This window comes from Ooceraea biroi, chromosome 5 (genome assembly GCF_003672135.1).
Source record: "Ooceraea biroi isolate clonal line C1 chromosome 5, Obir_v5.4, whole genome shotgun sequence".
Lineage (NCBI taxonomy): Eukaryota > Metazoa > Arthropoda > Insecta > Hymenoptera > Formicidae > Ooceraea > Ooceraea biroi.
This window is the reverse complement of record NC_039510.1, coordinates 6409629-6434606: the sequence shown is the minus strand read 5'-3', so window position 1 is coordinate 6434606 and position 24978 is coordinate 6409629. Positions and strand designations below refer to the sequence as shown.

Here is a 24978-nt window from a genome sequence, read left to right as displayed (position 1 = left end):
AACTTCTCGCCCTTTCTCACCGCCTTCCTGACCGTCGTCGGGAATTATTTTACAGCTCTACGTAATGTATCGGACAGAGTTTTCGGCACATTTTATAGGCTTCGAGATTGCAGAAATATGGAAAATAAAAGCGACTTGTGCATTTAAAATAAACAATTTGTCAAAATATATATTCAAACATTTGGAGACTTGAAATGCAGTTAATATATGAATAAACGAATATTAATTAATTGAATTTAATTATTGTTTAATTCTATATGAGGTACATGCCAACTGAAAACTTTCATATTATTCGTGCTTATACTTTTCTTTGAATAACCGAAGAATTGTGGTCATTGCATTTTACCTAAGTTCTTGCGATACACTTATTGTTAGCTACATCGCTCAATTTTACCATCTTCTCGCGTAGGAATTTTGTATTTTGTTGCCTAAGCGATCTATTTTATTAATATAATGGCAAGACGAGCAAATATAATTAAAACTATTTCCATATCTCAAGTGTTTCTTCCACGTGGTATAATTAATATACTATTGTATATAAATATTGTAAATAAGATAATATAAAATAAGCTAATAAAAGTCTCTATAGCGGGGCAAATTTACTTTAAACTTACGACATATTTCAATTTCATTGTTTATAACAAACCGCTTGGCTCGTTACAAATAAAGACGTATAAATACAGACGTCGTCAGTAGAAAAGTATGAGAAGAATTTGCTTAATCAGGCGTCATATCAGTCCCCACAGACAGCTCTGTTACTTTTCTTGTGTTTTTTACTTCGACGTGCGTTTAACTTTTGTTGTAAAATAAACGAATAAGTAATAAAACATACTTAGAGAAAAAGAACACCCCAACTCGACTCTGATCCGACTGTAACCCGATTTTAACTCGACTCGGTGGAAACAGTCGCAGTAATGCCGCATAACCCTTTTGGACTGCTACAAAATATTCCGGTTGCTAATGCGGCATTGCGACATTACCATTAACTCTCCACCACTCTTCACACTTAATTCTTGCTCACAGTGTTGTGCGAAAGAGGGTGCTACAAACGCCGGTCATCGCGAAAGTACGCGAGTACATACATTTGTCGACCCTGAGACTCATCAAGGCTGAGTGAGGCTGAGTAATCGTCGTCATCGCTCGCCGAACCAATGTCAACGACATAACCAAACTCTTAACCGAACGATATGGAGACATTGTACCATCAGACCAACAAATTGGTGCAGGAGACACAGCACCTCTTCTCGCAACTGGAGACGCGAACGTCTAGCGCGGATCAGCAGGAAGTCCAGGAGGCGATAGAGAGCAAGATCAACCTTATCAATAGGTAGCCAAACCCAGAACGGTGTTGCGTGCGTCGTTTACAATTTAATGTATTTATACTTGTTTCATAATTTTTATTATTATTCTTCATCTGCACTGAGAGTCTAAACAATTTAACAAGTAACAACATGCGCAATTACAAAAAGATATAACACATACAGGACAGTGGTTAATAGACTCCATCATGGAACAAGATTGAACTGATGACAAGTAAAGTCGTTTTTCTCTGCAGCAATTGCGAGCGTCTGGACGTGCTGTGTCTGAAGGGTCCGGTGTCGCAGAGACAGAATGCCCGAATGCGAGTGGACCAGCTGAAGTACGACAGCCGTCACCTCGGCGCAGCTCTGACCATGTGGCGCAACCGTGTGCTGCGCCAGGAGAGGGAAAGGACAGAGAGAGAGGCCCTACTGGCCAGGAAGTTCACTACTAATGATCACGTGGATATTATGATCGATCACACCGCACAGCATAGCAACAGTTTACAAAACGCCGTTCACGGCGTGGACGATTTGCTGCATCAAGGCAGTAGCGTCCTGGACAACCTCAGGTCGCAGAGGATGACGCTGAAAGGAGCCCACAAGCGGCTGATAGACATCGGTAATACTCTGGGCCTCTCCAACACCACCATGAGGCTTATAGAGCAAAGAGCCAAGCAGGACGGATTTATTTTAATCGCCGGGATGACGTTCACGTGTATAGTAATTGTTCTAGTGATAGTTTATCTTACTTAAGATCATTCCAAAGATTGCCCAGTGTAATATATATATATATTGTAATTGTTAATCACAGATACAGACATAATTAATTTATATTTTTCTGATACTCGATTCGACTCGCGATTACTGTTGCATGTATGATAGATAGCAAACTTGTATGAAACTGTTAAGAATTTATATGTACACACATTAAAATAGGCACGATCTACAAGATGTTATACGTTTTATATATTCCCATTCTTATTTATATGTACATATAACGACACATCGCATATTGAAATAAAATGATTGAATAAATATTGAGAATTTTCATTCTATATATATTTATTTACAAGAAAACTTACGATACAAAATATCTCTTACAAACGTCTAGATGTTTCATTTCCTACTTTTCTTGACTCCATTCTTGCTTCTCTTTCAGAATTGTACTGTTGCAATGCTTGCTCATATGCTTCGTCTTCCTCTAACTTTTCCTTCTGTTAATAAAATACATTTTCCAATTACTTTCTCGTCATTAATTTAGCCGGAAAACTGATTAAATAATTACACGTACCTCTCGTATTGATTTGTACGTTACTAGAAACCTCTGTGTCATGGATTTTACGTTTTCTGTTGCTAGATCAGTTGCTGGCATAAAGCTCTGATCCCTGTGAAACTTTCTGCAAGAACATATACAGTATAGTGACATAATATTAGTCTACAATAAATAACTTGTATAACATGACACGAAATTATTGCACTGAATATGCTGAAGCATCTTACGCTCGGATGCGATCCTCTCTGTAAAAAATTGGAGCAATCTTTTTTCTTGGAAGTTGTCTGTCAAATCTAGGTTCATACTTTGGTGGGAAAGCCTCATACACAGACACCCATAGTGGCTTATCTTCACTCTTCATACCTTTACCCTTTAACAACGAGATAACCCTGAAATTTATTTATTTTATAAATAAAAAATAATTATTATACATATATGATTTTAGTTCTGTGTAAAAGTTCCTTCAAAAAGAGATTACAATAAAAAAGGTTAATTTTTAATCAATTTAGCTAAAATGTTTCATTACTAAATTACATTTATTTTGCAACTCTTTGACAATTACTAACCTAATTCTTATCTTGTTTGAAAATAATCGTGTCCAATTATATTACAATAATTAAATAATTACCTAGTATAGACTGTACCAATTCTCTCCAATCTGCTTTGCGCCATTCTTCTTTTCGATGTAACAATACACAAATAGCTAAAGAAAGCACAAATCAATCTGAAGAACCGCACACGTTCTGCAGCCCTACTTCTAACCTAACTTTTCTGACAAATTGTGGGAATCTTTTGATCAAAAGAACAAGCAAATAGAAGGAATACATACACAATTAATCTCCTTGTTTATTTATTAATCATTTATATATTAATGCTCATTGCTCGCTAGGGACATTACAATTCATTAATTTTAATCTATTGAATGACTTCGGTAATGTAATTTTTAATTTTTTTCCATTGAAAAGAGCCTTTTCTAAAATAGTATGGTGAAGCGAAATCAGCATGTTACTAAATAACAAAATTACTCAGTAAAGTAAAATTATCGTAAAAACTGCTGATGCAAATGATATATTTTTGCGACAAAAATTTAATTTAAGCATTTTGTATTTATTACACTGTGGACTAAAATGAAACAGAATTTGTTTTTGGCAACTGCTATACTTTAGTATAGTGTTTATTTAGGAAACCATACATATTTCAATCTAAGATCATGTATGTACATACGAAACACATAAACATTTTCTCACACACGCACTCACGCATACAAATATATATACAATGTATATACGATAACTCACACGTGCAGTATGCACGCTATATTTTGTATTTTGTTAAATTTCATTAAAATATTGTCTTATTCTATTTCTTCGGAAGGAATCTGTTTAATACACCATAATGTTTGCTTTGATCCTCATCAGTTTTTAGTGTTGCTTCCTGCCGTGTTTCTTCGCGATGTGCCTGAATCTTTTCCTAAAAGTAAAATACCGATTTATATTACCGTACATACATTGAAAATAAACTTAAAATATCTGAAATACTTACCCGACGACTTAGTTCTTTCAGTATCCTTTTAGTTTTTATTATCTTCGCAGTGCCACCTTTTCCCTTGGTTTTCGTTCGTCGGGGTTTGAAGTCTATTGTTTTCGGTTTAATATACTGAAAAGGAATTATCCAGTTACAATGGTATGTGCTCAACAAACTATTCATACGATTAAAAAATACTATCACTAGTCTGTAAGATATTTTTCATTTTCTATTTACCAAAAGATTCTTCTTCGCTTCCACTTTGTCCTTCAAAGTATCCACATCGACCTCAGCTATATTCGTGGGCTCAAGAGTGATGAATTCCGGCTGTATCTTTTCCAGAAGCGCTTTCACTTCCGTTTCTCGCCTCTGGCTCTTGGTCATGAACGGATTAACTTCGAGCGCGTCGTAATTCGCTTCCGCGCTTCCCGGCACGAGGAGCGACGAAAATTCATTCGCCGTGGACATTCCCAGCGCGTCTTCGTACGGGCAGAATCTCACGCAACACACATTGCGGGCGGTCCTGTGTCGCAGATATGGCTTAAATTCGCTAGACGTTTCTCTGAAAAGATGGACCGTGATAATAACCACTCTTACATCTATCGTATTGAGCTCATTAAATCGACAAGTACCTGTAAACTTCTACTACATTGCCCATTGCGAGTGCGAGCAAGCCACGCTGGCTGTAAGACATGCGATGAGCAGGGGAACGAAGATTCACGTGGCTCACTGGTCCCGCTAGCTGTCTAATGTCCCATATCTTCAAGGACCTATCGATGGAACTGGTGGCCATGTACGTCCCGTATGGATGAATGGTGCACGTCATCAACGGCTGATGATGACAAAGCATCTTCGCTAGTGGTTTAACAGAATTTGGAGACCACATGGACACCACTCCCTTCGAGTCGCCCACGCACAGCAACGCATTGCTTGGATTTTGTGTCATCACCTGCCGTAATATTCGCTCAAAATACAATCGGTACAAGATTTAATAAACAAACGTAATTTTTTTTCAACACTTACAGATATTCTGCCCAGATTCGAATTGTAACGGGAGACGAGCTTGCCCACAGACACGTCCAACCAAGCCACATGGCCGTCCCTCGATCCGCTGGCGAGCAAGAAATGATAGGGCAAGAATTCCAGCTTCGTCACGCCGTTCATCCTTTTCAGGCAATGCAACTCGATTCCCTGATTATCGTACACGTAAACCCAATCCTTTTGCGCAACCGCGAACATGGTTTCCAGGTGTAACCATGTAACATCGTGCACGGACTCCATTACGTTCATCTCGCAGGCCAGTTTCTTCGTCACCCAGTCGAAAGCCGCCACATGGCCCTGTTTACCACCCAACAGCAGGTGCCTGCCGTTTCTCGTGTATCGGAAGCAGTACGTGCCAAATTGCAGATCGAGCTTAAACTGTTTGGTCGCGCTCGTTATATCCACGTTGTCCACAATTTGCCTCTGTCGATACTGAACGGTGACTTCACCAGTTTCAGCTTCCAAGTAGCCATCCTCCTCCGTCAGTAGGAACTCCGATCGGGCAGCAGCTTCCGTCGCCTTCTTTATGGCCTTTTCCTTATTCCGTAGCTTTGCTCTAAGTACCTTGTGTTTTATCGCACTCGTTTCTGGCTTCAAATCAATTCCAGGACCTCTGGAATATTTCTTCAATAGTTTTGGATTGACTGGTGCCTTCCCTCGATATTTTTTATTAGTTGGTTTTGTGCCATGGTATCTATTTTTATTCGCTAAAAATGGAATAAGCACTTAAGTTAACGATCAATAATCACCTTAATACTTAATCATCTACTTTTTTACTGTGTACGTTTATTTGCTAATCCATTTTAATTGTATATTTGTTAGTTATATAAACACTTAGCGATGCAACAAAATAGAATAGAAATTAAACTAAAGATCTATAGCGAGTAATTATAATAAAAAGAACTAAAGAGTTAAAAAATCATAAGATACATGTGATTTAAGAGTTCTTTTTGTAAACAGTATCATTGCGTTTTGCCTGTACCATGCACGTGTAATAACCTAAAACTAACCTTACCTATTTCAGTTTGTACACGCGATACGTACGTTACGAAAAGAGTAATACATAAAGACAAACAATAAGAAAAGAAAAGTTTAATGCACAAACCTGATGGCTCCATTATTAATTTAATGGATTACATTAATTTATATGCAAATATATTATCAACTTTTTGTTAGCAGTCGGATCTTGTTTCCCAATGATCACCAATAAGAATTGACTTGATTTTTAGTTTATATTTTTAGAAGATTTCATAGCAGATAACGCTACTGGTGAGTGACGCCATAGCCTGGACAAGAATTCCCATTGGTCGGTTTTTGAAATAATCGATTTCGATTGGTCACTTCTTACTGTTTATCCCGGTGTAGAACCTCAATAAAGTTAGCCGGACAACTTCGACTTTAAACATTTTTGTTTATACGAATCTTTTGTTAGTGGTTTGTTGTTGATTGTTAGATTAATTAAAACATTTGTTAGACAATATTTTCTATGTAAATACGAAAATAATTTGTAATGTCAAGATAGTCGGTAAATTACAATTTTTGTTTCAAAATAGGCTTAATCGATGCGGAATCGTTTGTTGTTTCCGATAAAAAAGCGAAATTCTATTCCACAGAAGAGACGAAATTCCATCAGTAGTTGCCCTTCTATGTTATTGAATGATTTAAGGTATAAGAAATACTGTCACGCCATTTTAGTCCTTCTCAGGAATGCTCACGGAACATGTACGATGCTCCAGCCGGATGACAGGATAGGAAGAACTCTTTTTGGAAATCAACAGTGTAACGAAAGTTTGCTACAAGAACGGTGTAAAGAGATATTTTAAAAACTTTAGAGCAGCAAATAGACAAACTGCAAATACAGAGGAATTCATTACTTGAAGCCAAAAGAAAGATCCTCTATCTTAACCTAAACGTGTGAAAGAGAACACGTGGAGAGTGTAGTGGTATCAGATATAATTCATAGTTTGATATTTTGTGCGATTTAAAATATCAGCAATAATGGATAAAGTATTGAAAGATCCACGTTTCACGCATGTATGGACAGATCCGAAATTCCGACGTATTCCCGAAGCTAAAAGGAAAATAAAGATTGACCACCGTTTCAAGGATATGTTTGAAGACAAAAAGTTCACTGCAAAAAGAACCGTCGACAAGCGTGGCAGACCACTTAATCAAACTACCACTGAAAATCTTCGGAAATACTACGATCTGTCTAACAGCGAAGATGAAGACGCATCTGTGCCATCTACGAGTCAAAAAGACAAGAAGAAAAAGAAGAAATCAAAAGGAGAAACCAAGAAACAAGCAAATGATAAACAAGAGGCAGTGAAGGAGGCAGAATCAGACTCTGCAAGCAGCGAAGATGCATCGGTGCCATCTACGAGTCAAAAAGACAAAAAGAAGAAATCAAAAGGAGAAACCGAGGAACAAGCAAATGACAATCAAGAGACAGTGAAGGAAGCAGAATCGGACTCTGTAAGTGATCTTTCAGATGAAAAAGATAAAGATGAATCTGAGGATGATACATTGTTGGATGGTAACGAAGATCTCCAAGAGGAAATTTCACAATTAGATTTAGAGCAGAACAAGAAGCAGTTGCATAAGAAAAAGAAGAATGAGGGAGAAGAACTCACAAGTAAAGTTAAAGAGAGACTGAGAGATCTTAGCGTGGATTATGCCAGGGGTCAAGGCATTCTACTCACTGAGAGTTCTTCAGAAGATGACTCATCTGATGAAGCTAGTGGTATATAATGTTTTCTCGTATTTTTATATTGTCATTTGTAAATATTTCAACATGTAACATTAATGTGTCGTTTGTTTCATCTTTTTCAGACACCAACAAAGAAGAAATTGAACATAATTGGGGTGAACTGGACAAAGAAGCTGAAACGACCGACGAAATTACACGCAGATTAGCCATTTGTAATATGGATTGGGACAAGATACGCGCTGTTGATTTGATGATTTTGTTGAATTCATTTTTATCCAGCAGTGGACGCATACATTCAATTATGGTAACAATACATATATGAACAATTAATATTTACGAAGTACCAATAATTGTAGATATAATATATAACATTGAGAAGTTGTGTGTGTGTGTGTGTGTGTGTGTGTGTGTGTGTCTAAAAATATATTTATATATAACGATTCTACATTTATCGTTTCTATGTGACTCTAGATTTATCCGTCAGAATTTGGTCAGCAACGGATGAAAGAGGAGGAGATTAATGGACCAGTGGAATTAAGGAACAAAGACATTGACGAAGAAGATGAAATTAACATTGAAAATGATGTATGCAATCATAATTCTCCTATTTATTCCAATTTTATGATATATTTTACAATCGATATCAATTTTTCTATTTCTAGAATGAAGAAAGCGCGAAACGTCACATGGAGAAATTAAGGCAGTACCAGCTAAACAGATTGAAATATTATTACGCGGTTGCTGAATTCGATTCCGCGGAAACAGCAAATAAGGTGTACACTGAATGCGACGGTATCGAATACGAATCGACAGCGACTAGAGTGGACCTCAGATTCATTCCAGATGACATGACATTTGATCAGGTGTCTAAATAATCTATAAAGTTACTCTCAAAGCATCATAAAATAATGAAGCTAATTTAGAGTCACGTAAAATAATTTAAAGTACGATACAAATAATTTATAAAAAATTACTAAAACGTGAGAACTACCAAAATATAGATTTCTTCATTCGTTGCTTGTTGAAGGAACCCAAGGACACGTGCACTGAAATACCGGAACCTACGAAATACCAACCGAGGCAGTTCACGACGACAGCTTTGCAACAAGCCAAAGTTGCATTAACGTGGGACGAAACAAATATGGAAAGACGAGAGTTTTTCCAGAAGTTGAACTCAGGAAAATGGCAGGATATTAGTGAAAGTGATTTGCGAACATACATAGCGAGCCCTAGCGAAGATGATTCAGGTATAACATAATCGTGACGTAATTTAATATCGAATTTACACAGCTAACATAATAATATTCCTGTTTTAGATACCAATAACGATACAGTCGAAAAGTACAAATCTTTACTGAAATCTATCGAAGAAGGAGAAAAGGAAGAAGAGGCAAAGAAGAACAAAGATGTCGTATTAAAAGTTACGTGGGGATTGGACAGTAAAGAGAAGTCCGAGAAATTAGTTGAAGAGAGCACGAAAAACAAGGAAAAGCTCACACCTTTCGAGCAATATCTGGAGAAACGCAAAGCGAAGAGGCAGGCTAAGAGAGAAGAAAGAAAAAAGTTCAAGGACGAAAATCAGAGAGGTGACTCGGAAGATTCTGTGCCATCTGACGTTGACATGAACGATAAGTATTTCGCAGAGGAATTTGAGAACGGCAAATCGTCAGCCCATAAAAAAGAAAAGAAGAACGTGCTTCACGAGAGAGACTCGTCGAGCGAGCGGGAAGAAAATCAACGTAAAGCAGAGTTAGAGTTGCTTCTGATGGATGAAAAGGAGGATGGCAAGAAGCATTTTAACATGAAGCAGATCGAGGAGGCGGCCACCATGTCGAAGTCCAAACGGAAACGTCTCAACAAAAAGAGGGACGCTCAAGAAAAAATACAAGAGGAAGACGATTTCGAAGTTAATGTTAAGGATCCACGATTTGCTGCTCTGTTTACGTCGCCTGATTTCAATATCGATCCAACGGATCCACATTATAGAAAAACGAAGGGTACGGAAGCTATAATCAACGAGAAGCTGAAGCGAAGAACTGATAATGAAACACATGCGGAGGACGTAAGTAGAAAAGAGTTTAATATACAACTCGTGACTTTTTCATTTCTAATGAGCCTTAAAATTTTCAGGATAAGCAATGCAAAAAGCCAAGAACAGGTGGAGCACTGTCGACGGAATTACAAGTGCTGGTTAAATCTGTCAAAAAAAAGGCACAAAATATTAGGCAACCAATAAAAAATTAAACTATTATTCCATATTCTCTTGATGTGCTTGCATGCCACAAAGTCATTACCACATTAATCAATATTTTGTACAGCACTTATCAATGGCGCTTGTAAAAATGTATCATAAATGTATTAAAAAGTTACGTCATTTTACAATTATAAAAATTTTATTATTATTAGTTATGCAAAATGTCTGGTTTCGTTATAACCCTAATCTTTACGAAATTTTATATAAAACACCATCGCACATATAAAACATATCGCGTACTTAAAAGCATAGGTGTAATTTTCATGTTGGAGCTTCATGTTCTAATATGGGCTATAATAAATTTATAAATTAAATGCTATCTCGTATTATTTCTCTAAAATATCACACAATTAACAATATAATCACCGATTACAAAAAAAAACGGAAAGCAAGCGATGTCGCATGTTTCTTGCATGCTGTGCGCGTGTGCCACCAGGTATGACTAGGGAATTCCGTCACTGTCAGGTCAAGGCGTCAGTCGTCGGATTTTAGTAAACGCGTTCCACGAGTCGACGGGGCATCGACGGGGATACCGTTTCAAACCGTATAAAACGTAGGCTCTCGTAGTATATCGATCCCGTCGTCCGAAACTGCAAGACGGATATCATCGGATGTGATATTCCACTCTTCGGGGTAACGTCCACTCGTGCGACACTCGCACGCGCAACGCGGTGGCATCGGATTCGCGCGCAACCGAGCGGAGGAAGAGATGTTGGTTATGTTCGCGGCACGGGCGAAAACAAATCGCGCATCAACGGTAAGTAACTTACGGGCTCGGTTGCTTGCGATAATATCATCACGCATCACCCGTTTTCAGTGACGGAATACGACCGTCGATCGCCGGGACAAGGGGATTCTTTGCGTACGACCGGTGGGGAAAAGTCTGCATAAATGTACGGCGGCGGCGGCGGTGGCAGGCGCGACAACGTCCCCCGTGCATCGGAACGTCAGAACAATGTCAGAGGGTTTTAAAATGGGCCTGTTCGGGTCCAAGGACAGGAACGGGGAACAGAAAGAGAAATCTTCCAAGGACAACTCACCGGCGCGTTATGCTCCTTACGGCAACGACAGCGACACCGAGACATACGATACCGAGGCACTGAGCATGATGGACATCAACGACATCATCGGCGTGCAGTCTGAGCAGGTCGGCGACTCGACGCTCGAGAGCGAGATCGCCGCACTGTCTGAAATCATCACGGATTCGAAGGTGGAACCGGCTGAATCAGTATTAGAATCCAAGCGGGAGACGCAGCGGCAATCGTTGGAGACATCCAGTGTAGCTTCAATGAACATTGATAACGCTGATGCTTCTGATGTTGGTCAGTCTGATATTATGTCGGACAAACGTATAGTTTCTAAAGCCCTGAAAAAAGAGACATTTGCTTGTGCCCAGGAAAGTACAATGTGTGAGAAACTATCGTCGACTATTGCGGAGGACCGTGCTTCGAAGAGTGTAGAACCGACTTCTGTCAAATGTGGTAAGACTTCCGATGTGAGTACTAACGAGACGATTAGTGATACATCTATGGTTTGCACATCTAAATCGTCTTCCAGTGACGGGTCACATGTTGAAATTAGCTCATCGACTACTGTGTCAGACGATACTCTTCAAGAAACTGCCCAACGTGAGCGACAAGAAGACGTTGCTTCTCTCACTGGCTGCAAGAAAGATGACGCTGATAAGATAGAGGACCAGTCTACTGACGAGATTAAAAGTCAAGACAAGTTCAAGAGCAACACAAGACCTGTAACAGTCGGTGGCATCAGCAAGAGCTTGCAATTAATAGGAGAAGCATACAACTCGGAAGATTCTGAGGAAACAGATCTGAATGATTGTGACTCATTAAAAGACACCCCGCCACTTTCTATTCCTGAAGAAGCTTCATTGGCCACTATCTCTGCAATACCACACGTGGAAGATAAATCTGAAGTGATTGGAGTGTCAGAGAAGAACGCAGAAAAATCTATGAAGTTAAGTGATGGTGCGAGTGAAACTTTGGAAGAACCAGATGTAAAAGTGGAAGCGATCGCCCATAATAGAACAGAAGATTCAAACATCAGACTTTCGGAACCAGAAGATTCTAGTCAAAGTGCAATACCACAAGCTTCAAAAGAAGATACAGACGGCTCTGTGTTAAATAAAGCAGCAGAATGGATTGATAATGGCATATCAAGTAGCACGCATGAGCAAAGTGAAAATGATATGAAAATGGATACAACTGAAGGAATGTCATTAGAACATCAGTCTTCCAATGAGACTTCTGAAGAAATTAGAGATACATCTGCAGATGCTTCTATTAAATCACCACAACAAACGATGAAAAATACAGAAGAAAATGAAGAGATCGAGACTAGAACTGTTGAACCAGAATCAAGCGTATCAACACTTGTTCCTGAGCTGGAAAAGCTAGATTGTTCCATGACTTCTAGTGCAAATGACATATTAGATACAAGAAAGGTAGATGATAATTGTTCTCTTATAAACGATAGTGTAAAGAAAGTTGTAAAAGACGAATGCAAGAATGAGGATGCTCCTATGGAATCTGCAAGTGAAGCTCAAGATTCAGCGTCGACTGAGATGCCTGATAAGAAATTCAGTGTGACAGAAACCGCCGGTAAAAATGACGACTCTCAAGAGGCAAGTATCATCAATGAGAACTGTCAGATAACACAAGAGATCGTAACGGATAAAATTACTGACGATTCTCGAGAGGCAGATGCTACAAAAATGGATTGTGAGATAACTGATTCTGATAATCAAGATGCTGCGGATTTGGACACCGATGCGAAGGCAGCATCTGCGCTAATGGATACAAATGCATCACAAATTACGCCAGGTAACAATGAAAACGTAATCTTAAAAGAAAATACATCATCAGCACGATCAAGTACTGATGAGAAGACTGTAACGACCGATGTACAATCGATAAATACTCATTTGCCGAACGAGGAAAGCTCAAATATATGCTCCACAGATTTAGTAACACAAAGTGATGCAAGTCCGATCGATATGAATGATTCCACAGAAATGGTTGGTTGCTCGGAAAAGGATACCAGTGCGAAAGCACCAATTTCAGTTGAAGATATTGAACCTACTAGACAGCTTCCATCTGTATCAGAAAAGTCTGAAGTCAATGCAATTAATGATACAGTGTCTAGCGAGCTTAAAGACTTGCATCTGTCTCCGACATCTCGTGAAGATTCAGATGACGTAGTTAAGGATGTACGCGAACCACTCGAAGTTGAGAAAACGGAGGATAAGGAGACGGAAGTAGCGCCGGCCGTTATGGATAAAAATCAAAGCAAAACAGGATTGACGGAAGATGAACTGCTTGATCGGTCCGAATCAGCAGTCGATGAGGAAACTGATTGCCGTGCTGTACAAGTGAAAGGTAAATTAGCTTCGGGAAATGTTACGTCCTTCAACATGTTATTTAAAAGTGATAAAAGCGCATCACTGATCGATAATTTAATTGTTTCAGGAGATAACGTAACGAGTTCCTTGTGTAATACGACACGGAATAACATCGCGGAAGACATCGTTGAGACAGCGGACAAGACCGAAATCAAGAAAAACGAAATTCTTGCATCAAGCTTAAACCAAGAATCAGAAAAGGATACCGAGGAAAAAACAGAGGCTCACGAAAATTTAATTCTGGAACCGGAAGCTTCAGCGTTCGATACTCGAGCAACAGATTTACGAGAAACTCACTCACAGGATGATGAAGAGATGAAATCATGCGATGAAACTGCAAGCTCGCTTGAAAAGAAAATGGAAGAATCAGTTGACACCAATGAGAAGAAGAATGACGAATTAATCGAAGGATTTACTGATGCCAATATAAAAAACGTACAATCGAGTGACGCTTCTATACCACAAGATACAGAGAAGAAATTACCGGAAGAACGAAGTGAAAGTATTGAATCGAAAAGTGATACCGATATTTCGAGTAATGTAGGCAATATCGTGCAAACATTTTCAGACATAAAATCTGTGGACAGCACAGCAAACGTACCGAGAGATGACAATGATGCAACTGATGTTAGAAGCATCGTAGAAGGTGAAAAGAGCGTAGATGAAAATGTAAACACTTTGCAAGATTCCATGGACTTGCTGTCGGAAACGAACGTTGAGAGCTTGACGGAAAGATTGTCTCAGGATTCAGAAGTAATAAATGACGAGATTACCATGAAAACAATAGACTCTCTAAAGGGACTGCTGAGTTCCCATCTCGTGTCGGACAGCGAAAACTCTTCATCGAAGGAGGTAAAAGTCGAGAGCAAAGCTTCGGCAGAAGAGACGGTAAATAAAGACGTTAGTCTCTTACTAGATTCAGGCGAAACGAGCACGACACAAGATTCGGATTATATAACGAATGTAATCGCTGACTGTTTGACGAGTAGGGGCGAAGCTGACATTAATGTATCGGCTAACAACAAAATTACCAAAGGAAACGAAGACGGTGGATCGTTCAGAATAGATGAAGAGGCAAATGCGGTAGTAGGTGAGACTGTAGATGACGAAAAGGCAGAAGAGCCGCTTGGGACGAACAGTAGTTTGCAGCGAAACGATTTAGACATGGACTTTGAAGGTAATCGATTGGAGTCGGTCGGAGATTTAGAAGAAAGTGACGCTAAACTCGAGCTACCGCAGGACATTCTGCTAGATAGCGTGATGTCGCGCGAAGCTCTTCCTCGACGCACCGACACGTCGACCGTCATCGAGAATTCGCAGTCGAGCTCGGAGATCTCGGAGTTAGAATCCGCGGTGAAGTTCCTGCAGGAATCCGAGGAGCAGACAATTGACTCGCCGCTCGTGTTGTCGCCAAAAATGGTGGAGAGCGTTGTCGAGGACATAACGAAGCAAGCCGGTGCAGAACTTTACGTGCCGGACGATGAGGTTGAAAATTATACCAACACCGAATCCGAATTGGACCTACGAGACGTTGCCGCGGATTCCATCTCTATCTCGGAGGCCGAAATCATATCGGAAGCTGCGAAGTTGGAGAACGAGCGGAAATTTGCGGTGCAGATGCGAAACGTTCCTGCTGCCAACGTGGAAGAGAAAGAACCCGAAGAGATTGATAGGAAGCTCGAATTGAACTTGAAGAAAGAAGAGGAACGCATGTTGAAGACCTCGTCCGATACTGTCGCGGATAGTTCTGTGAACGCGCAACGAGAAGTCTCTATGTCCGACATCAGACCACTGTCGAGTGAGGGTATTCTAAAGGCATGCGACTTGATTCCACGAGCATCTATATTGGAGGAACGATTGAAGGAACCGCCGAAGATTGAGATACCTGTTCCAGATCCAGCTAAAGTATTAGCGTCCGTAATTAGTCCGAATGATAGTCTTCTCATACCGAAAGATGCGAGGGCTATGTCGTATCCGAGGATGCTCGACTCGCCGAAATCTAGTGAATCGAAAAGCGTCGATACGCCACGCAAGGATTCCGAAAAGCAGTCGGACTTCGAGAACATCGGCTCGCCGAGAATAATCCTGAAAATCGCCAAGTCCGCGATTGCGGATTGCGGCGAGCCGCGATCGCCGAAGAGCCCGAAGATACGATCCGCTACAAATTCACCTAATCCGGAGGATAGTCCAGGTCAGAAGTTGGGAAAGATTAAGCTGAAGCTGTCGAAGGGCGGTCACCCCTCTATAATATCCAATGAAAATCTAGAAGAGACTAATCAGTGGCACACTACCGACAGTACATCGTCATTATCTCCCATCGGCATGAAGATCAAGTTGTCCAAATCCGGCGATGCTTCCATAGTAGGCGCAGAGAAGCACGAGAGTCCGGATGACTCGAAAGAAATGAAGTATAAGGTCGAGGAATCGAAGCGAACGGATTCACCCATCGGTATGAAGATCAAGCTGTCCAAATCTGGAGATGCTTCGATCATCTCCGATTCGAAACAACAGATTCCGGACAATTCCATTAAGGAAACTCTCACGAAGCATAAAGAGAAGTTAGAGATCTCGCAGGGAAGCCCGAAAAGGACGGAATCACCGATAGGAATGAAGATCAAGCTCTCTAAGACGGGCGACGCTTCCATTATCCAAACCGACAGACAGGAATCCTCGGAGGAGCACAAGGAAACCATGCCGAAGCGGACTGACTCTCCAATCGGCATGAAGATCAAACTTTCCAAGACGGGCGACGCTTCCATCGTGTCTCCGGATGCTCCTGAAGATTCATCTTCCAAGGTGAAGGAAAAGCAAGAATACTCAGAACTGCCAAAGAGGACGGAGTCTCCGATCGGGATGAAGATAAAGCTGTCCAAGTGTAAAGGCGGCGCGTCTATTATTCCCATGGATAACACCGAAGACGCGAGGGAGAAATTGGAGATATCCGACCTACCTAAGCGCACCGAATCGCCGCTCGGTATGAAGATAAAGTTATCCAAAAGCGGGGATGCGTCTATTATACATTCGGAAATTGCAGACGACATTAAAGAAGCGAAGCACAGAGAGAAGCCCGAAACGGCGCACGACCCACCGGCGAAGACACTGGAATCTTCTGGTCTGAAGATCAAGGTGCTGAAAACTGGCGAGGCGACATCGTCGACGCTGTCGGACGTGACGGAGGAGCAGGACGCGGCTCAAGCTTCCGAATCGTCCACAGGCGGTATCCCAAGGATCATAATATCGAAAGCTGCGTCGGTAGTGACCGACAAAACGGAACCAACGGAGGAATCGAGGCCACGGGAAGGTCAAACAGAAGCACCGAAGAGGACGGAATCTCCGCTCGGCATGAAGATTAAGCTGTCCAAGAGTGGTGATGCTTCTATCGTACAGAGCGAAGCTGCCGCTGTTGAAGATCAATCCAAGGCCGCACGGGTTCTTGATGCGGAATATTCCAAAAGTGGTAGCGGCAGTGATACATCCCTGGGAATGAAGATCAAGTTGTTCAAGACAGGTGACGCCTCAGTGGTGGAGACACCCTCCAGTACCACCGACAGGAAGGATAAGCAGCAGAGGCGTAGAGACCCTGTCGACTCCCCGCTCGAGATGAAGATTAAACTGTCCAAGACTGGTCATCCGACAATCGTGGCGTGTGACAGTCACGGTGAATCCAGCACGCACAAAAGTAAGGAGCTACCAGCTCTGGACTCCACGCTGAATTTTCCTCAGAGGTACATGGAACATGCCGCGGTGCACAAGGAGCCGCCGTTGAAGATCCTGAAGAGCGGCCACCATCCGTCCATTCTGCAGAGTGCTCGATCCGAACTGACGATCGAGCCGGTGCAGGTGCAAAGCAGGAAACCACCGGACAGCGCCCAGCAGATCGACATATCGCCCAAGCGTAAAGACGTTACGATCTCACCGATCGAGAGCAAGAAGTCTAAACTGGAGGCGCAACTTTCGCAAATCCTGCCGGAAGTTACGATTCAGCCGGTAATGTGCCGCGATCAGAAACAACAACAACAGCAACTGCTTTTCGATCCAAAGACGAGCCTGATCAGTCGACAGCAGATGAACGTGATCAGCCAGGAGATCAGTATCACGCAAGTGCGACCGACGAAAGCGTCGACGGCGTCAGACAGCGCTCCCGTGGGCGACAAACTCAAGCATATCCTGTGCAAGAATACCAATTCACCGGGTGGGTCTTCGGACTGTGAGATTATCGAGCATCGTCCCGAACTGATAATCGTCAATGAGAACTCGAACTCGAGCCAGGACGTCGTCATCATCGAAGAGGTGATGCCTAACAGGATGGCTAACATAAAAGTGCCGAAGAAGAGAGGCAGGCCGCGGAGAAATCCGATAGTGCAGCAGCACGTTCAACAGCAGCAGTCGTCTGCGCAAATGCTGATGCCCAGGGATCCCCTGGCCCTGGATGAAGTGCAGCAAGTTCCCGTGCAACAATTCGAGCACAGAGAAAACGAGAGACCTAAAAGAACTTGCAGGAGTCAGAAGAGTTATGCTCCCCCCAAGAGAGGCAGAGGACGAGGTCTGTTAATTTTATAATTAATATCTAACGCGTACAAAAAGTATATACAAGGGTATAAAAGTAAATCGTCGTTTTTAAAGGAAGCAGTTCTTTATTGATGGACGATTTTACCTTATTTTCAGAATTTTTAAAGTAACAATTAGTTTTTTACATTCCATTTTCTGTTATTAATTTTTGAACATCGAATATCGTAGCCACAAATTAAAATATCTCATAAATAGTTGTGTATTTCTGTATAAACATTAATTATATTTTTAATCTTCGAACAGAATTATCAATATTCTCATCAAGAACGACCAAGTTTTTTGTGCTTCAGGACAAGCCTTATTCTTCTGTATTTCCGATTATTACGTGTTCAATATAATGAAATTGATTCACGAATTGCATTTATCTATTTTTATTAACAAGCAATAGTAATAAAATTTGATTAAGAAGATTTTTTGAACTTATTACTTGTATCGCGTCTTTATAATTGTCGCAGATATTCCGAGTATTTAGAGTAAATATTATTTTCACCGTCTACAAAAAATTGAATCTCTCTTTGTTATAGGTCGCGGTAAACGAAAACTCGATAATACGGATAATTCTCAAATTGGAAAGAAGGCACGTATAGACCAAGATTTGTCCGCGATCGAAGCATCAACAATGGCTGTTATTACGATCGATGAGACAGCACATGTACAGCAGGATACACTTCGACAATCGTCAGAACTGTACAAGGCATTGAAACAACCGCCCATAGACCGTAAGGGCATAAGTCCTACGGGTAAAATGGAGAAGCTCATTTCGCTGACGGGTCGCAAGGAAGGTGGTAGGAAGGATTTGTCCAAGTCCTTGGATTCTGACATGGCGATGCAGTTGGATCACGCGAGGTCATCGCACGAGGAACCGTCCAAGTCGAGTCAACTGTCGATGACAGCGTTGGACTCGAAGAACGGCGAGCAGCATAAGAGACCGGGCGTAGAGATAGTTTCCGAGAAGATGCAGAAAACATCAGCGAAACAATACGCCGAGAATAAGGGTAAGATGTCGGACGGATCGTCGAGAGCGCCCGAGATGAAGGAGATCCTCGTGCCTCCTGGACATTCGAATTGGTTGACGCCGACATCGAAAAAGCAAGCGGACACGACGCTCATCAGGGGCGAAGCGGTGTCGACGGTGCAAGTGATCGACGAGGAGACGAGGATGAGCGCCGAGTCTGGCTCAAGATCTCAAACACCGGCTAGAAATATACCAGCACCGGGTATGCATTTTCATTAACATTAATAATGAATAGAAATTATATAACGTCGATAACGTTTATAAATATAATTAAAATCTTAATAATTTTAAAATCTCTTAATATATTTTTACATTCTCTCGAATTTGTATTAATATTTATATCACATTTCTTATAATTTTTAAAGTTCAAGAGTCATTTTCTCACTCAACTTAATCTAACTTTAAATTCACTCGCATCATTAGAGTTGCATTTTATTAATTATATAACTTATTGTCACAAATGAAATTATATTAACGATAAAACACACATACACACACGCGCGTGGTTTTTTATTGTATAAAAATATTGAAGAATATTCTGAATTTAATCATCGAACAGCTGAAGTCGGTTGAATTGGATGTATTGGTACACATCCAACTCTAAGCCGGCTAAAAATAGATCTTTTCTTGTGCGGCATATAAGATGTCTCTCAAGTAACTAAATGTGAAATTGTAATGATGTGCTCATGTGCGAGGCAGTGTACTTCGTTTCTTTTATTTGCAATATGCGTGGCAATTATGCTGTGCTTGGCGGCGCTAAAAACGCTCATACTAATCCGCATATCATCTATATAAGTATATATACCATCTATACGTACATGTATATACATTTGTGAAAACTAGTTTAGAGACATGTGTCAATACGACGTGTAATCTTAAATTTCCGTAAAGTTCTGGATTCTATTGCAAATATTTTTTAGAATGTTTAGTAGATTCAGACTAGGAGAGAAAAAGTACAAGACATAATTTATAATTATAAGAAATATAAATTAGCTTATTAGCTTATTAACAACAATAGCAAAATGCCAATTTTTCACTATTTCCAGCAATATGATATCTTATTTGATAAAAGACTGATAATAGAAAACGTACGACGAAACTGGTCAAAACTGATGGAACCATAGAATTTATTTTTATTTATTTTTAATGGACACGTGCTGTTATGAGAGTTTAATAATGTAATATTGGTTATGTTTTTCCACGTGTAAGCTAATTGTTGGAATCGATATTGTAGCATCGGAAACAACAATAAATGAAGAATCGCAAGGGAGCGTCTTGAGCACCGCCACTACAGAATCGGAGAAGGTCAAAGTGAAGAATCGAAGGATGGAGATCAATTTTGATCCCGATGAAGGGCCTTTCACCGTGGACAAGATAGCTGAATATGAATGGCCGCTGGATCGAAAGGGCGAAACCTTCATGATACAAGAGCAGATCTCTCAGTACCTTGGCGTTAAGTCGTTTAAGCGTAAATATCCCGATCTCAAGCGCAGAGTCGTCGATATGGAAGAGAGAAATTACTTGAGGGAGAATGGATTAGTCAGCGAAGCGATGTGCGATATGGGTAAGCCTTTTCCGCGAATTTCCCGCATCGTATGTAAAAATGTAAACAAGACACACACATCAATTCTGCAATGTCCAAGATTTCCAAGACAACAATGTTGGAATGTTCAAAGAATGTGTTTCATGTACACAGATTGGGACGAATCAACGGTTTTTTTTTTTCATTCATTTTTTTGTATGATATGATAAAACGGGAACTCGCTGAGTAAAATAAAGATGTAAAATAAAATAAGATAAGAGTAAAATGTGAACTTTGCGCGCGTCTGCACTCGTCTTTCTCATATTATGTATCATTATGTGATATTATATAAAATTATATACATTATAAAACACCCCTCATTTTACATTATTATATCGTCACAGGATTGACCGCGATCTGTAGCTCGGAAGTATTGGACGTGATGTGCAGTGATTTCCCCGATCAGTACGAGGAATATCGCAAGCATATGCGTGAGAAGCAAGTGAAGGAACATTCCAAGAAGCAGAAAGAGTTGACAGCCGCGGCGAATGCGGAAAGGAACAGAATAGATCTCGCGGAGATGGCGGTGCAGTCCGCGTCGTCCTGGAACAGTAGCTTGAATAAGGCTCGTAGGGAGAACCGTAAGTGCTGCTTGGATCTGCAAACGTTCACGATTCACGTGCCAAAGAAGCAGCAGAAGGTTGACCCGGAGAACAAAGTGAGTCATTATCCCGTTGCATTGATGCCGGGTCAGTATACCGATTATTATCAGGTATACACGCCGGCGGAGTTGAGGTATTATCCGTTGAACACGGTGCTCTACGGACCTACGCGACCCAATGAACGCAAATTCGATAGCCAATCGGAAGGTTCTCAGAGCGACAGCGACAGCGAATCGTCTTCCGACGATTCGAGGTTGGTATAAAAATGTTACGCGATTTTACGTATAATTTCTTTTTAAGATTCAAAATTTCATTATTACATATATAAAATAATTCCAAAGGTGTCAAAATGTGCAATGAAAAGATGCAAAACTTGTAATGCTTGAACAATTTAAAATAAAATTTTAGGTATGATATTTTGCAATGTCTCTTTATACAGTATTTTATTATATTTGTTATTATATTTTATTATATTTTTTAATCTTTTCTTCTATCTCTATGTAAAATTACAATTAAATAATTTTTCTTGAACAGTTCATCCTCTAGTGAAGGCACGCAAGACACGGAAGGATCTCAGTCGACCATGGACGAAGTGGACATGGAAATCTCGAATTCGAAGGACGACATGAAATTGAAGTGCAAGATGTGCTTGAAAGTCCTGAACAAACATAGCAAGAATGAGATATTAATCCAATGCGGTACCTGCAATGGAAACGGTAAAGATTACAAGTCAAATTATACATTTTATTAAATGTTTTTTAAAGTCGATTAAGCTGATTTATATGATGATTTTACTATTTTTTTTCTTCCTTCAGTTCATCCATCCTGTATAGACTTGACACTGGATATGGTGCCGCACATTCAATCGTACGCGTGGCAATGCACCGATTGCAAAACGTGTGCGCAGTGCCACGATCCTGCTGATGAGGATAAGATGCTCTTCTGTGATATGTGTGACCGTGGGTGAGTTATCCATATAAATATTTGACAAACATTACATTACGAGTTATGTATTTACAACACACAAAAACAATAATTGGTATATCTTATAATTTATATTGATACTCGATGATGTTCACTTCGCTGGAAAAAGGCATTCTGCGTGGATATAAATATAAAATCATATCAATTCTTCATTTCGCAATTTCCTAAGCAATTATCCATGGACTCTGTTACGTGATTAATTTCTAATTAAAGTGATTTAATACTGTGTGCTTAGGTATCATATTTATTGCGTTGGTTTGCGACGGGTACCACAAGGCAGATGGCATTGTCAGGAGTGCGCCGTGTGCGCGAACTGTGGCTCGAGGGAACCCGGTGGTGCTAATTCAGATAGGAACAGCGTCGCACAATGGCAACACGAGTACAAAAAGGGCGAGAAGAATACTCGAGTATACGTCTCGACGCTCTGCGTACCGTGTTCGAAGTAAGTACTGCTCGCAATCATATCACTTTCTTCAAACTATACGCTGGGCTTCAGTTGCTTGACGATTTTTCATGGCTCACATCATAACACACTTTCAACACTTTCTTTTCATTAGATTAAGTTTACACAAAACACTCGGTAATAGACGCATCTGGCGAATGGGAGACAGTACTTCTTTCCAGGAACAAAATAATTTTTCTCTTTCCTTTTTTTTCTAATTTCACTAAATGCCGACGAGACATTTTTATTTTTATTTTTTATATTTAAATTTCCACGGTTTTACAATTTTCAAGAAAACATTTTGATAACTTGAATCAAGATTTACCCAAAAAGAATTAACTGAAAAAAATTATATTGTCGATTTCTCTTCGATTAAGGCAAAATCTTGACTAAATTAAATGATGAAAATACATGATCATGTGAGATACTTTCAATTCCCTGGTTCCTTCATGTACCAAGCACCGCTATAATACATAATATACCCTTACCTGAATTCACTAACCACATTGATCTTTATGCGATAACAAGGCTATGGCGAAAGGGTCGCTATTGCCCGCACTGCAGTCGCTGTCATACCGCCCAAAGGCTCGACCTGGAAACGAATCTAGTGCATTGCAGCGCATGTGACAAGTATCTGCACTTAGGTATTGACACCAACTTTCATATGATTCTGTTGAATAACACTTTGAACGCTGTCGATACATGTCCGCGTAAACGAATTAATAATACATTTATGCTTTGATCAACGAAATTGATTTTTGAATGCAAAGTCTATGAATTGAAATACAGCAGTATTTTTATCCTATGCTGAATCATTTCAAAAAATCTTTTTTACGTACAAATATCCATATTATAAACTTAAATTTCTCTTCAACTGCCGTTCAAAGTGTTAAGCCATTGCATGCCGCGATATAGGTGCATCTGAGCATTTGCACGCGCCACCGAGTTTTGTTTGATCATCGCCATTTCAGAGAGCCACATTCGAATTGTTTGCTACTTAGTACGTATGTTTGCATACCTGTCTTATTACTTTCTTTGCCAGATACGGATTACGGATTCCAGCGGATACCATAGTGCAGAGGTGTTCAGATAAACTCAGACGATAGATCCAATATACCTTTGTCAATTTCATTTCAGAATTCAAATGTAGCATCTCGGTGCTATCTGTTGATTTAAATAATAGAAAACAAGGATTCTCTCGCAACGAGAGAGTTGGACTAGACACCTCTGCTCTTTTGCAGCTTCTGGAATTGAGTGAAGCAGCTCCGCAGCAAGATACTCGGGTACACGAGACACATCTGTAATAATCATCACGTGCATTGTTTTATAGAATGCGTGGAGACCAAGGGAGCAGCGGTTGACAAGAAAAATTATCTGTGTGATTTCTGCGCACCATCAAGTCGGCAGCAAGTGACGAGACCCTTAGTGTCGAAGGTGTCCAAGACGTGAACCTGTCGATTGCGGACATCATCGTTGTACGTGTGTGATCCCATCGAACTGTAATTGTACATCAATATAAGTGCAGTGTATTATATTAAAGTAGCTAAAATTTTTTTAAAACAATTGTGCACGTTTGCACGAGCGTCAACGAGCCCGCGAGATCTTCTTTGAGTACTTCATTATACGAATGAGTTTACATTGTACATAGAAATGCGTAGTTCAACTTGTGTGACATTGAGTTTTTATCGCGTGTACATTTGTCGGAGAAAAACGGCGAATTACGTCTAATAATAATAAAAAAGGCTGAACGTTCGATTGTTGCTGTGTAAAACGTCCCGTCTCATGCAGAATTGCAGGACACGGTGTGTAGTGTGTGCGCGCGCGCGAATTTCCGGACGAATTCGAAGTTAATTCTTGCACGAATGAATTCATGAATTGCATTATGATGAATTTCATTTTGAACATCACCTTATTATACACCAAAAAGGAAATATAATATACGTATCTACTTCTTTTGAACTAAAATTATGTCGACTTAATCGCCAATACGTATTCACAAAAATGCTGAATTGACGTCATTCTTTTTGGAGTTACTGCTATAACGGAAAAAAAAAATAGAAAACGAGCGATCTTCAGAATTATTCTATGTATGTAAAAATATTTTTGTTTATGTAAGATGTCCATCTTTTTTATGTTTAATTTAATTGTAGTGACGAAAACAATATCTTACGATTTTGCACCTCAAGTAGGATATAATTTCTTATCTCATAATGATCATGAATATTGAGCTGATGATTATATGCGCTAAAAAGGAATCAGATCA

General features: G+C 40.1%; 5 protein-coding genes across 8 annotated transcripts; 3 read left to right on the top strand and 2 right to left on the bottom strand.

Annotated features, from left to right (window-relative positions):
* Window positions 1-901: 901 nt before the first annotated feature.
* LOC105287535 (Golgi SNAP receptor complex member 2) lies at window positions 902-2314 on the top strand. Its single transcript, XM_011353122.3, has 2 exons — window positions 902-1327; window positions 1556-2314. Exons 1-2 carry the CDS (start codon window positions 1188-1190, stop codon window positions 2052-2054), a joined length of 639 nt encoding a protein of 212 aa, XP_011351424.1. The 5' UTR covers window positions 902-1187; the 3' UTR covers window positions 2055-2314.
* Window positions 2315-2345: 31 nt separating this feature from the next.
* On the bottom strand, window positions 2346-3362 carry LOC105287532 (28S ribosomal protein S23, mitochondrial). 2 transcript variants are annotated; one of them, XM_011353118.3, is made up of 4 exons: window positions 3203-3362; window positions 2802-2963; window positions 2593-2698; window positions 2346-2515 (listed from the first exon to the last, which is right to left on the bottom strand). In XM_011353118.3, exons 1-4 carry the CDS (start codon window positions 3244-3246, stop codon window positions 2399-2401), a joined length of 429 nt encoding a protein of 142 aa, XP_011351420.1. In that variant the 5' UTR covers window positions 3247-3362; the 3' UTR covers window positions 2346-2398. The 2 variants fall into 2 exon arrangements, with proteins under 2 accessions (XP_011351420.1, XP_011351421.1); XM_011353119.3 differs by having other exon boundaries at window positions 2802-2944; window positions 3203-3354.
* Window positions 3363-3716: 354 nt separating this feature from the next.
* On the bottom strand, window positions 3717-6371 carry LOC105287530 (WD repeat-containing protein 46). Its single transcript, XM_011353117.3, has 6 exons — window positions 6245-6371; window positions 5122-5846; window positions 4731-5047; window positions 4336-4660; window positions 4117-4230; window positions 3717-4044 (listed from the first exon to the last, which is right to left on the bottom strand). The coding sequence occupies exons 1-6, from the start codon at window positions 6255-6257 to the stop codon at window positions 3934-3936; spliced, it is 1605 nt and encodes a 534-aa protein (XP_011351419.1). The 5' UTR covers window positions 6258-6371; the 3' UTR covers window positions 3717-3933.
* A 355-nt stretch (window positions 6372-6726) lies between these two features.
* Window positions 6727-10422, top strand: LOC105287529 (ESF1 homolog). Its single transcript, XM_011353116.3, has 7 exons — window positions 6727-7882; window positions 7972-8153; window positions 8321-8434; window positions 8512-8712; window positions 8877-9096; window positions 9166-9911; window positions 9980-10422. Exons 1-7 carry the CDS (start codon window positions 7138-7140, stop codon window positions 10091-10093), a joined length of 2322 nt encoding a protein of 773 aa, XP_011351418.1. The 5' UTR covers window positions 6727-7137; the 3' UTR covers window positions 10094-10422.
* Window positions 10423-10575: 153 nt separating this feature from the next.
* LOC105287528 (microtubule-associated protein futsch) lies at window positions 10576-24770 on the top strand. 3 transcript variants are annotated; one of them, XM_020034338.2, is made up of 11 exons: window positions 10576-10860; window positions 10921-13498; window positions 13589-18064; window positions 18615-19307; window positions 20340-20669; window positions 21032-21542; window positions 21824-22005; window positions 22105-22252; window positions 22509-22715; window positions 23244-23359; window positions 24046-24770. In XM_020034338.2, the coding sequence occupies exons 2-11, from the start codon at window positions 11059-11061 to the stop codon at window positions 24162-24164; spliced, it is 9222 nt and encodes a 3073-aa protein (XP_019889897.2). In that variant the 5' UTR covers window positions 10576-10860; window positions 10921-11058; the 3' UTR covers window positions 24165-24770. The 3 variants fall into 3 exon arrangements, with proteins under 3 accessions (XP_019889897.2, XP_026825793.1, XP_019889857.2); XM_026969992.1 differs by lacking the exon at window positions 23244-23359; XM_020034298.2 differs by lacking the exons at window positions 22105-22252; window positions 22509-22715; window positions 23244-23359; window positions 24046-24770 and adding an exon at window positions 21631-21697 and having other exon boundaries at window positions 21824-21916.
* Window positions 24771-24978: the final 208 nt, after the last annotated feature.

Excerpts from the sequence above, each read along its gene's own strand:
- LOC105287528 (XM_020034338.2), top strand. The coding sequence starts at position 11,059 with ATGTCAGAGGGTTTTAAAATGGGCCTGTTCGGGTCCAAGGACAGGAAC. Across the intron at positions 21,543-21,823 it reads TCGTCTTCCGACGATTCGAG|TTCATCCTCTAGTGAAGGCA; the intron begins GTTGGTATAAAA and ends TTTCTTGAACAG. Across the intron at positions 22,716-23,243 it reads CTCTGCGTACCGTGTTCGAA|GCTATGGCGAAAGGGTCGCT; the intron begins GTAAGTACTGCT and ends TGCGATAACAAG.
- LOC105287535 (XM_011353122.3), top strand. The coding sequence starts at position 1,188 with ATGGAGACATTGTACCATCAGACCAACAAATTGGTGCAGGAGACACAG. Across the intron at positions 1,328-1,555 it reads AAGATCAACCTTATCAATAG|CAATTGCGAGCGTCTGGACG; the intron begins GTAGCCAAACCC and ends TTTTCTCTGCAG.
- LOC105287532 (XM_011353118.3), bottom strand. The coding sequence starts at position 3,246 with ATGGCGCAAAGCAGATTGGAGAGAATTGGTACAGTCTATACTAG. Across the intron at positions 2,964-3,202 it reads ATTGGTACAGTCTATACTAG|GGTTATCTCGTTGTTAAAGG; the intron begins GTAATTATTTAA and ends AATAAATTTCAG. Across the intron at positions 2,516-2,592 it reads CGTACAAATCAATACGAGAG|AAGGAAAAGTTAGAGGAAGA; the intron begins GTACGTGTAATT and ends TTTTATTAACAG.
- LOC105287530 (XM_011353117.3), bottom strand. Across the intron at positions 5,048-5,121 it reads CGAATCTGGGCAGAATATCT|GTGATGACACAAAATCCAAG; the intron begins GTAAGTGTTGAA and ends ATATTACGGCAG. Across the intron at positions 4,231-4,335 it reads AAGCGAAGAAGAATCTTTTG|TATATTAAACCGAAAACAAT; the intron begins GTAAATAGAAAA and ends ATTCCTTTTCAG.
- LOC105287529 (XM_011353116.3), top strand. The coding sequence starts at position 7,138 with ATGGATAAAGTATTGAAAGATCCACGTTTCACGCATGTATGGACAGAT. Across the intron at positions 7,883-7,971 it reads CTCATCTGATGAAGCTAGTG|ACACCAACAAAGAAGAAATT; the intron begins GTATATAATGTT and ends CATCTTTTTCAG. Across the intron at positions 8,435-8,511 it reads AAATTAACATTGAAAATGAT|AATGAAGAAAGCGCGAAACG; the intron begins GTATGCAATCAT and ends TTCTATTTCTAG.